This window comes from Anastrepha obliqua, chromosome 4 (assembly GCF_027943255.1).
Source record: "Anastrepha obliqua isolate idAnaObli1 chromosome 4, idAnaObli1_1.0, whole genome shotgun sequence".
NCBI lineage: Eukaryota > Metazoa > Arthropoda > Insecta > Diptera > Tephritidae > Anastrepha > Anastrepha obliqua.
In genome coordinates, this window is record NC_072895.1 from 59,807,411 (window position 1) to 59,819,180 (window position 11,770).

The 11,770-nt window shown below is 36.9% G+C and overlaps 1 protein-coding gene across 1 annotated transcript; it reads right to left on the minus strand.

Annotated features, from left to right (window-relative positions):
* Positions 1 to 8,950: 8,950 nt before the first annotated feature.
* LOC129244175 (homeobox protein invected-like) lies at positions 8,951 to 11,563 on the minus strand. Its single transcript, XM_054881790.1, has one exon. The coding sequence runs from the start codon at positions 11,012 to 11,014 to the stop codon at positions 8,951 to 8,953; it is 2,064 nt and encodes a 687-aa protein (XP_054737765.1). The 5' UTR covers positions 11,015 to 11,563.
* Between the last annotated feature and the right edge of the window lie 207 nt (positions 11,564 to 11,770).

Consider the following 11,770-nt stretch of genomic DNA (forward strand, 5'->3'; position numbering starts at 1 on the left):
GCCGGATCTATGCAGAAGAGTCATTGAAAATTGGACCACTCGGATCCGTTCCACCGTAAGAAGCCGAGGCGGGCACTTGAATGATGTCATATTCCACACTTAATGGCATATATGCGCCTTTCAAATAAAAAAATAATTTTGTCAATAACTCACACACAGCTTGTTTTATCCCATTTCAACATCTACCCGCCCTTATTGAAAAACCCTTTATAATCAGTATTTCTTATTTTCCAATAAAATAGATTTTTTTTTTAAGATTTAGTTATTATTTTGCGATTACAGACCTTTGAAATATTAAAGAAGAACAATACTCGGCAGCAGTACGACGCAGTAAAGTGTTTTAAATATACCAAATTCCTACATCTCCAAATAAAATACAAAATGGCTGTACATATATCTTCATTTATTACATGCATATTTATTAAAATGTATAACTACTAAGCCGGCGCGATTTCTATAAAATAAAAGTTTTCGATACCGCACCAAGTCCTTCTCACGGCATATGCAGGTCTAAAATAAATTTCAAGGGTCTGCTATATTAATATAATTATTTTTTTTGGAACCAGTGTTTTAACTAGAACTTGCAAGGCAATTAGAATTTTTTATTATATTATAGAGGCTGCTCTCGAACTTTTTTTTTTAATATTTTTGCAGGTTTCATTTTTTAATTTTATTTTTATATTTAACACTTTTCTATTAGATTTCCTTATTCATTTATATATTTATTTCAGTAAATTACAATGTGTTATTTTTCGTCGCTACTTATGAAAATTTAAATATAAAAGTTATATCACTTATTATAAAGTTTTTAGTGTAAATAATTTACAAACGATAAAAAATGGTTCTAAAGTGCCTTGGAAAAAAAATAAAATTACCAAAAATTGATCTCTTGTATCAGTAAACCCTCGAATACTTTTTTTCACAGAAACCATTAATTATTTAAAAAATTGCAAGTGCCTTAAAAATTCCAATTACAACAAATATGTTGCAAAGAACGCAAATCTCGAAATTAATTTTAAATGTATGTCGTACAAGAAATTTTTGTTCGTAATTATAAGAGAAATCATAATTTCGAAAAAATCCCAAAAACGTTTTTATATATACTATCAAACAATTTAACTGCAGCTATAAATCATAACACATTCTTCACATACCAGCCAACACATTACGCTACATAGCAAAATTGAGCAAATACCCTTGTGGTGTAGCAAAAGTATGCAAAAAAGACAAAAATTGAAGAAATAAATATGCTGAGCTCGAAATTCGAAATACTTGCCACACATTAGTATTCCTTAAACCAACCATGCAGTAAAAACTAGAAAAGTTTCAAATGAACAATAGTTCCACAATAATCCTCTCATGATTGACTTCAAACTGGTGAAAAACTGGTGTGCACCCCAGAGAGAGATGCCAGAGATGGCAACTTAGAGATGCTAGATCAGAAAGAAAAGATCGATTTGAATGAAAAAGAAAGGCAAATTATTTTTAGACAAGAAAACTAGCAGTATATTATAAAAGAACCAGTCCCAAAGCGAAGCATTTAATAATTCAGAAGGCTTTGCAGATTTGAAATATATCATTTGGAGTTATTTTAATCAATATTAAGTACTTCGGATTTGACTTTATACTCATTTATACACACTTTATTCTCACGCATTCGTATTATTCTATAAAGATATCTTAGTATATAGACTAAATGAATAAATAAATATCAGCTACAATATTACGTTCCTGTTTTACGCAATTGGCTTATTTTAAAGACGACCAGCAAAAAACCCAAAATTACCGGACAGCATGCAGAAAAAGGAAACGGGCCGCAGGCATTACTTAAGATTCGATTTAACTAAACTTAGAAGGCGTGATGCAAATGAACATAAGATATATTGGATAGCATGAAAATGGAGGAAGCATTACAACCTAAGAAATATTTTGTGTCCCAATCTTACGCCTCTAACCCCTAACGAACCTTCAGACTCTCTTTAAAGGTCTTTGATATCTGCTATACTATGTACTATAGTGTAACCAAGGCGCAGTTCATGCACCGGAAGCATCACCATTTATTAAAATAAGATATAATTTGTAGAAGCTGCTAGCAACCAGTTCAAAACTTATTAGAGCGAAGGTACTCGTGTCATCTCAATTTAAATATAAATTTTTTGTATATTTATTAAGCGTTTGACCACTGGTTAGTAGGGTACTAAAAAGAACTAGTCCTAACCTAGTTTTGTTAACGTTCGACTTACGACTGGGTATGTAAATATGTGCTTATAAATATATATAAGTATATATGCATATGTATGCACATAAATATATTCGTACACTTCAAAGCATTAGCCCCACTAAAATTTTCAAACGACCAAAAAATCACAAGGCAAAAACAATTAACTACTTGCAAACACTAATTCAACCAAACTGAGATACATTTCGCAAAGCTTTTTGTGGTCGAACGCCAATTTGGGAGAGTTGGGGACACGATAAGGATGAGCCAACCAAAATGAGAATTCCCTGTGGTGCCATAAAATAAATTCATAAGCACCCATAATTGTTGGCACTTGAATGATAGAGTGAGTGAGTGAAAGGAAGGTAGGCGGCGAATGAAGAAACTTGAAGAGTGGCTGTATTTTGGGTACAACAATGAGGGAGTTGGTTGAGGCGGCAGTATGGTGAGAGGAAAGTTATGTGAGACGCGCTTAATAATGTGGTGGTTTAGCGTAATGAGCTTAAATGTGGTTGAGAAAGTACATTGACGCGCAAGCAAATGGTTATGCGTGCATGCATACGAGTGTGTATATACTTACATACGCATCAAGCGTTCTACTACTAGGATAGAGAGCAGGCTTTGAACAAATTGTTGTTCATACCTATACGTATATGTATGTATGTGTGTAGACAAAAGTGTGTAAAACGACAAACGTCGTTTTATTCAACCCTCATTTTTGTAGAATTCTCCTACCACTCACATATACATAAATAGTTACTTTTACGTGTATGTTTGTTTTAATGTGTGGAATGTACATTATAAATAAGTGGGCATACATTATTTCCTACTAGCATGTAAAGTAGCAGCTGCCTATTGCTTTATTTTTTTTCGGGGGGTGTTACCTAACTGCATATGTTTATCAGGGGTTGTTCGCACGTTGTAATTTTTCTTGTTCTACTACTACAGTTTGTATTATTTATTACTTAACCACTTATGACATCGTTTGTTGTTTTTGCTTATTGTCTTGTTGTTTGTTTTCTCTTGCTATGCTATGATTATTTGATGCGCGTAAACTTTTGATTAGCTGCACATGTGTTTGAGTTAAATATTAAATACGGATACTTCATTTGAAGTGTTGTAATGAGTGATGCTTGCGTAATACCGCGTGTATAACCAGATACACATACACTGACATAAGATATGTATAAGTATATCAATGTATATGTATGTATGTATATAGACATATAATTAGTAAAAGCGTTTAATTTTCCTTGTTCTATTCTCACAACATTTATAGGATACGCCTCCTATTAATATTTTCATAATGCATAATGCGACATACATATGTACTTATATATAATGAGATGACATTTTTTTGGGAAAAAAGAAACCACAATATCTCGAAATTGTACCTAGGTTGGAAAAGCTTTAAAGTTTGCGCAAATCCTTTCAAATCAGCTGAATTTATAAAGAACAGAAATGAAGTACCTATAGAGACTTTTCAAAAAAGCATATTTTTTGCTTAAAAGGCCCCAATACCTTAAATTTGGCATACTAAATGTATTAGAGTAGTGAAAATATCTAAATACCTTTTTTTGCCGCGTGTTTGCAGAAATTACATTTTTCTAGTCGACTATATTCATAACTCGAACAATTTTTGACCGATCATAGTTACATTGTGCATGGAATTATGAATGGATAATTTTTCAATATAGGTGTTATATAGTTTTTTTTAATAACATTTTCTAACAATATGTGCAACATATAAAAGTTTAAACTGAAATTAGGAATAGAAGTCACTTCCTCAACTATTCAGCGCTACTTGATTGAAAATGTGCTGGACTAAAAATGATAACATCAATAGATATGTCAGATAATATGTCAAATATGTCCAGATCTGTCTGGTTTGATTCAAATGAGGGATTTCGTTCATTATTACAGGTATCTGTTTTTTTTTTTTTTTTTGTTTTACAAGGTATCTGTTTTTTCGTTGCTACAAAGTCTTTTATTAGCAACAATCTTTTTGGTTTCTCTAATTTTTTAACAATTCTATATAACACCTAGGATTGCGTTGAAATTCGAATGCTCGCTCTATGTCAGCATCATTAGTAAAAAAATTTTGAGCCAGCCGAACTTGGTTAGTTTCAAAATGTACTTATTGCATAATTTCAAGAATTGTATATTATGTATGTAAGTATCATAAGGCAATATTTAGGGAATTTGGTTTTATGTTTTTAGAGTAAAATTATTTTTTTTTTTTTTTCAAAATTCGTGCACCAAATTTGCCATGGAAACAAATGCATTGTTATTTGAAAATTGTGTAAAAAAGACTATATAAAAAAAGTGTTGGGTGTAATATACATATCAAATAAATCCTACTTCTATGAAGACTCTTTTCATAAATATACATATAATCGAAAAACGATTTTTTGTTCACTGTACATATAAAATTGCAGCTGCAGTTGGTCTGTCCACGCGATTCCAGAAAGGTTTTCTCGAAGACACCTGGCAGCCGCCATTTTCATTATATTGCTACGAAAAAAATATAAATGATTTATCACCATAGATCATATTTTCTTACTTGAGTAAAGAATTTTCTGAAATTAGCATAATTCGAGCACTAGAATTAGCTCAGGTATATTAGCGGTTCTAACTAGCGATCATCTACTGTACTTTTGTTTTGATTGCTAAGTGATTTAAGGTGTTTAATATTTTCTTATCGCTCGGACAAATAATATATTTAAAAGAAAAGTTAGCTGACCAGGTTTTCGTTAAAAAAAACAAAATGTATGTATGCTGCTGTAAAATTTCTACGAATTCAAAAAAATCTCGTCATTTAATGATTCTAGGAACCAAGAGGGTTTGACCTTCTGCAAGCTTGTACTAATGTTTCATGTTTTTAATGCTACTTAGCCCTTGAAGCCATTTAAAACTCACGTTCTTCATTTCACTTATCAGATAGTCCCCATCGCATAAAACCTTTCAAATAATTCGATATGTAATTCAGCAATTTTCATTAATTCGATAGTTTTCAAGAAATCATTTATTTCAAATTTTTTAATTTTTTTTTTTTACTCATCACTAATTTTTCATTCATGAATGGTTTTACGAATGAGTAATTTTTTTATACTATTTATTGTATAATAGTTATAATATATGATGGCTAGCAATGTTGTTATTATTATTACTAAAAAAAATGCACTACTTTTTAAGCTAATGGTTGAATAAGCTGAATATAATATACATGAACTTGGAAAAAACGATTAACCTTCAATTCTTTCTGAAAGGATGTTCTCTAAAGCTGGTAAAATAATAAATTACAGCAGAAATAGAACGAATAGCCAAAAGACCAAATGATTTTTTTCAATTGCAATTTCGATGTTCAAGCCGACTCCGAACGGCAGATGGGTTTTTATGAGGAGATTTTTCGTGGCAGAAAATACACTCGGAAGCTTGTCATTGCCTGCCGAGTGGCGATCGCTGTTAGAAAAAACTTTTTCTTCATGCACGGATAATTGAACTTACGCATTCCCGAATAGTTCAGCTTATGGCGGCCGCCTGGTCGAACTATATTATATTGGATATCCTTCTTGTGTTATCTTTTTAAGTTTTATTATAACATTTTGTGTTCCCGCTCCGTCTTATCTGTCTAGGCTTATGGTAAATAATTTAAACACTCATCAATAAGAAGAGTCTTTCACCTGTACAAGTAAAACCCGCCAAACAGCCGTTTCATGAGCGCCTAATCGCTGAGAACGTGAGATATCGATGTTGAAAGTAATTCAGCAACACTTTGCATTTCAGCAGCAATATTCTCAGCAGTTCGGTGTTTGGTCTGCCAATCCAACAGAACCAGTTTCTTGAAATTTTTTCTCCAATCTTTGAGTTGTCGACTCGTACGGACGAATATTTCCACCGAAAAAATCATAGTTTTTACGATATTTTGTTCTTAAAGATCGACCATTTTCGTATCCAAGTTCCAATAATTTTAACGCGTTGTTCTACCGTGTAAGTGTCCATGGTTCAAATGACACATTTGTATACTTGACAAATGTCAAAGACGACATAAAAAAGTACCGTCTAGGAATTATTCACTACAAACATCTAGGCGTCCACTTCTACACGAGCGCATTCGCTTCAGCGTTCCTCAAAGAAATATTCGGGAAGTTTATCGATTCCATGTGAAATGTTGCAAAACTAACTTAGCAAGCAATTCCCCGGGCACTTGGAATAATCGCAATACCTTAATGTAATTGCCTAACTTTCTATATTTTTCAATAGCTTCCAAGTGCGAATAATGCTTGATTTCTTAATAGTCTGCATGGTACTTTGTACTGAACAAAAAGAAATGGTTTAGTTACTAATTTTAATGAATAAATAAACAAGCGTGAACATCATTCAGTAACTATCGATATATCGGTAGTTGAAATCACTCGATAGTCCCTAGCACTACAATGCAGTGAAAAGCCAAACTAGTATGGAAACATTGTAATTCAGATTCAGACACTGGTATTTAATAGAAGAAATCACGCTTATGTAAGTACTTCGTCATTGACTAGAATAAAATAATCAGCTGTAAAAGGATCAATTTGTCGACGAAATAGTAGAATCCTTTTTTAGAATAGAAAGTTTAAGACTCGTCTATGGACGCACGAATGCATTGCGGTAATTAGAGGATATGTGTTCGGCAAATTGTACGACTGGGTCGAACTCTACAAAATACGTAATTAAGATGAATGAAAAAGTGGCGCTGTACTACGATAAAGTGTATTATTTTCACAAAAAACTACAGAGTGTAAAGTACAGGGTACTCTCTCCTTAGCGGACACCCAAGGGACTGAAAAATGTATCCACTTATGGGAGGTGTCCGGTTAGGAGAAAATTGTAAAACAAGTTAATAATAGATTATGGGAGGGTTGCCCGCCCAAGAAAAAAAATTAAAAAAGTTCTTAAAGATTTTTGTATGTACTAAAAAAGTGTCAGCTTAAGAGAAGTGCCCGTTCGGTGAGAGTACATTGTATTAAATTTATCTTTGACTATTAAGTTTATATTTTTCTGCAGTAATGAGTCTGTTTCCGCATTTTACCAGCAAAAATATTAAAAACGTGTTTGGAAGTCAAGCGCTGGAGTCTCTGCTGCGGTTCGTTTTAATGAGAAGTCAGCGTCTACTCCTGTAGACGTAGCCAATTTGTTTGCCGATTTGTTCAAATTTTATTTCACTAGTGATGATACGTACTCGTTTTCTTCTTGCCATGATAATCCACTTTCATCCTTGAATTTTGGCTATTTAAACCTTGTTTCCCTGGACATTGAGAATGGTATTTTGGGTTTAAAACCTTCTTAACAGACTGATAAGGATGGTTTGTTTTTCTTAAAAACTGCCCGGCTTTTGTCTTTCCTCTCAAATTAGTTTTTAAGAAATCTCTATCTTCGGGAGTTTTTATCAACGATTGGAAAATCACAACTATCACCCCTATTTTCAAGAGTGGCAAGAATAATGATGTGTGCAACTACAGGCCGATCTCGAAGCTTTCAACTATCTCTAAACTTTTCGAAGGAATTGTAAAAGAAAAAAATGTACTTTGCAACTAAGCGCTTAATCTCGCCCAATCAGCATGGATTTATCTCGGGTAGGTCTACAGTTTCCAACCTGGCTGCTTTTGGTGAATATTGCTTTTTAACTTTTGCTGAAGGTTTTCAAGTCGATTGTGTTTACACGGACTTTTCTAAAGCATTTGATAGAGTTTCTTATACAATTCTATTACGTAAATTAGCCTCACTTGGTTTCCATACTGTTTTCTTTCAATGGTTGAAATCTTATTTATCCGATAGGCGATGTGTGGTAACGATTGAGGGTGAATGTTCGTAACCTTTCATTGCATCTTCAGGGGTGCCACAAGGCAGTACTTTAGGGCGTCTTCTCTTCGTTCTATTTATTAATGATATTTCTACCTGTTTTTCATTTGCGAACATTTTTTGTATGCTGATGATTTGAAAATATTTTCGGCCATTAGAAAAAATGAGGACGTTCCTATGTTACAAACGAAAATTAATGTGCCCGTTCGCTGGTGCAGTAACTCTGGCATCTCTCTAAATATTAAGAAATGTTTTCATGTCACCTTCGCTAAAACTCAAAAGGTTTTCCAGTCATCTTACAGCATTGATAATACTTTACTTCAATCTGTTCATGAATTCAAAGATCTAGGGGTGATCTTTAACTCACATTTTTTTTTTTCAACAGTCACATTAACTTTATTGTAATACACATAAAATCTGATTAAAAAAAATTTACCAAATAGCGTCTGCCATTCAGAGACGGTAAATACAATTTGAGTGTTCAATTTACTTGCCCGAGTATATGCAAATATTCAAAAATTCAGAAGAAGTTCGACGCAGATTTACCCAACTTTTAAAAACTTATTATTCAACACAGAAAAGCACTGAATTTGGATGCCCTTTTTTTTTTGGTCATTTTTAGCAATTTTTCCTTTTTATTAACTTTTTTATGATTTATAAAGAAACTGCGAATATAATCTCTTGTACAACTAACACACGCACAATGTAGCGACTACTAACTTTAAAAATGCGTTCATGAAGAGCTTCTGTAAAACACTTTTGGCTTATAAAATCACAAAAAGAAAAAACCCATAAACTAAGTTTTCCTGTCAAAAATGCATTGCACAAGATTTTTTATATCAAATCAAAGCAATCATTTAAATTTGCATTTGACAAGAACGCACACCAATCCGTTCACCTACCTGAACTGGGTCTATCACTATAGCGCGTGCAGTACACCCACGCTGGCCATACAATCGGGCCGCTTCCGCTCGCTCCTGTGCCGCTGGACTTGGTAACGCTGCTGCTACTGCTGCTGGCATTCGTATCTTCCGTCGTTTTCGCATTAAACTCTGTCACGCACTTCGCAGCTGACGCTGTTAAATCGCCATTAGCCGCGGCTGTTGCAGCAGCAGGTGATTTAGCTTGATCGGAAGCGCCGCCATAGCTGCTACTCACCGCGGTGCTATTCGAATCGCTACTATTTGTGCAGATATTCGCAAGTGTGTGTGAGAAATTCAGCGTCGCTGTGGTAGTTGTAGTCGACGCCGCCGCACAGAGATGCGTTAGATCGATCGCGATCGCTGCGCTCGCGGCACCAGCACCAGCATTGTTTGCAGCGCTGTTCATGGATAACGTGGCCACCGCTTTCCGCGCGCGCTGCATGGCATTGTTATTATTGCTGCTGCCACTACAAGTTTTCGCAGAGCGCGTGCTATTGTTACATGCCGCCATACATGCTGCGCCCTCTGCCAGCCGCCTGCCAAAATCCGCCTTTAAAATATTATCGATGCTAAATTTGAGCGCTGGTTCATTTAAATTATTATTATTGTTGAGGTTGTTGTTGGCATGGTTGCTGTGAGCATAAGGAAAGTGCGCTTGCATTTGCGCTTGTAGCTGGCTTAAGCTTGAAACGGCGGTGGGCGAGAGGTGCGTATGCGCTGTCGTCAAAGCGTTCAGTTTGGTCAGCGCGTCGGCATTGTTTGGGAAATTCGGTTTATGTTGTTGTTGTTGCTGCAGCAACTGCTGTTGATGTGAATGTGAGACAGGTTGATTATTATTAGCTACCGCCGCTACGGCAACAGCCGCAGCCGCTGCGGCGGCGCTCAATTGTGACATCTTTGTGATAGCCGTTAGCTGTGATTGTATGCCCACAAAGTTGGACATTTGTTGTGGCGTTCCTTGTATTCGCGCCATAGCCCTCCTCTCAGCTGCTACGGTCTCCGCCGCATTGGCGCCGCGCAACGTAAAAGCACTAGCACGTGCCGCAGCCATAAATTGCATTTGTTGCTTTACCAACTCCTCAGCGTACATATGAGATTTTCGCATGAACTCCGTTTGAAAAGGTGAGGTGTGTGTTGTTGCACGCGGCAACACTGGCACCGGCATGCGTAACGCGTTGGCTACAACATATGGGTCAAGTACAGTGCTAGGGGGCGGCGGAGGTGGCGGCTGCTGTTGCAGCGCTATTCCCGTACTGCTACCAATGCTCTCATCATCCAACTGCTGCATTGTATTTTCGTCCGTTGAAGCGCTTGAACGCGCATCACTCCCATCACCGCACGCTGAAGCGGTCGTATGCACGCTGCTAAAAGCCGACGGCGCGCACAATGCCATCATATTACCAACATTGCTGAGTAATAGGCGGCGCTGCTGGTTGAAATCACAAAAGCTGGGCGTGGAGTAGCAGCCACTTGTTGCAGCGCTGCCTTCCTCCTGACCCACCGACAATTCGCTGTCTTCACTACAAAGACTTAGCGCATCATCTTCCTCTTCCATATCGGCCTCCGCGTCCACTTCATCCTCACAGCATGCAACGGCAGATTTGTCTTCCAATTCGCGCTTCCTTTCCGCGACTATGATTTCTCTCTCCTCGGCATCTCCCACCACATCCATTTCATCAGTCGAGTCAATCCCTTCACACACTTCTTCCGCTTCCTCTGTCTCATCCATGGACATTGGCTGGCTATGGCGTCTACGTTTTTCACCTGCCAATACTGACATATTAGGGCTCAAACGCGGGCTTGTTACGCCATGTGCCTGCAACAGCATACAATCTGGATGCATATCGACGCGATGCCGACGCAGCACGCACAATTGTTCGAGTACGGGTGTATGGGTATGCGAATGCGGCGTTATGACGCTGTTCGGTTGTGTTATGGGCGACACTGAAGCTGAAGAATTGACAGCAATTTCAGGTGTTGGCGAGGATAGCGCGTGTTGTGTGAGCGTTGCGCGGGTTGTTGCGGCCGTTGACATTGAGTTGCTTGCGTTGAGCAATGCAAGCGCACATAGAGCGCTTAAATTGGCATTAATTTTCACTTTTACTTTAAAAAGCCGTCGGTAAGCACGCAACGTCACAGGCTGAGAAAAATGCCAAGCGCTGCGCTTGATGTAAAATGCTGCCAAACGACACACTTTTGTACACAAGTAACTAAACTTATATGTATCTATACACTCACACACAAGCACGCACGATTGTGGCTGTCGGCAGCAGCACGTCAATTGTGTTTGATATGCCGCGCGTCATTGGAAGGGTTGTTGGTAGAAGTAGAAAAACACCTTAAAAAGCTTTTAATTAATGCTCGAAACGCACTTGAAAAAATCGCGACGGTAATTCACAATTTCGTCTTGCAGTTAATACCCGTAGCATGATTCTTCCTCTTCTTCTTTTGCTTTTCACAAGTACTGTTTCTTTAAACGACTATATTCATAAACTACACGGTAACTGCTATTTCCGCTTTTTTATTTTGTTTTGACTATTTGCTTTGTCGGTCGATGCTATAAAATTTCCAAGTAAAAGAGACACGCGACCGTTCACTAACTCTTTGTACTGCTACTCTGGCCGAACGCGTCGTTTAACTGAGACCGGCGCCGTCGCGTATTGCAGCACCGCATGCGATCGCACATTAAACGCCTGCTAATTTCCCCCTCTCGCGCCTTTATTTTCACTACACATTTCGCATTTACTTCCACATAGGCTATTAAAGTCACGGTTTCTCACTCGCTTGCTCG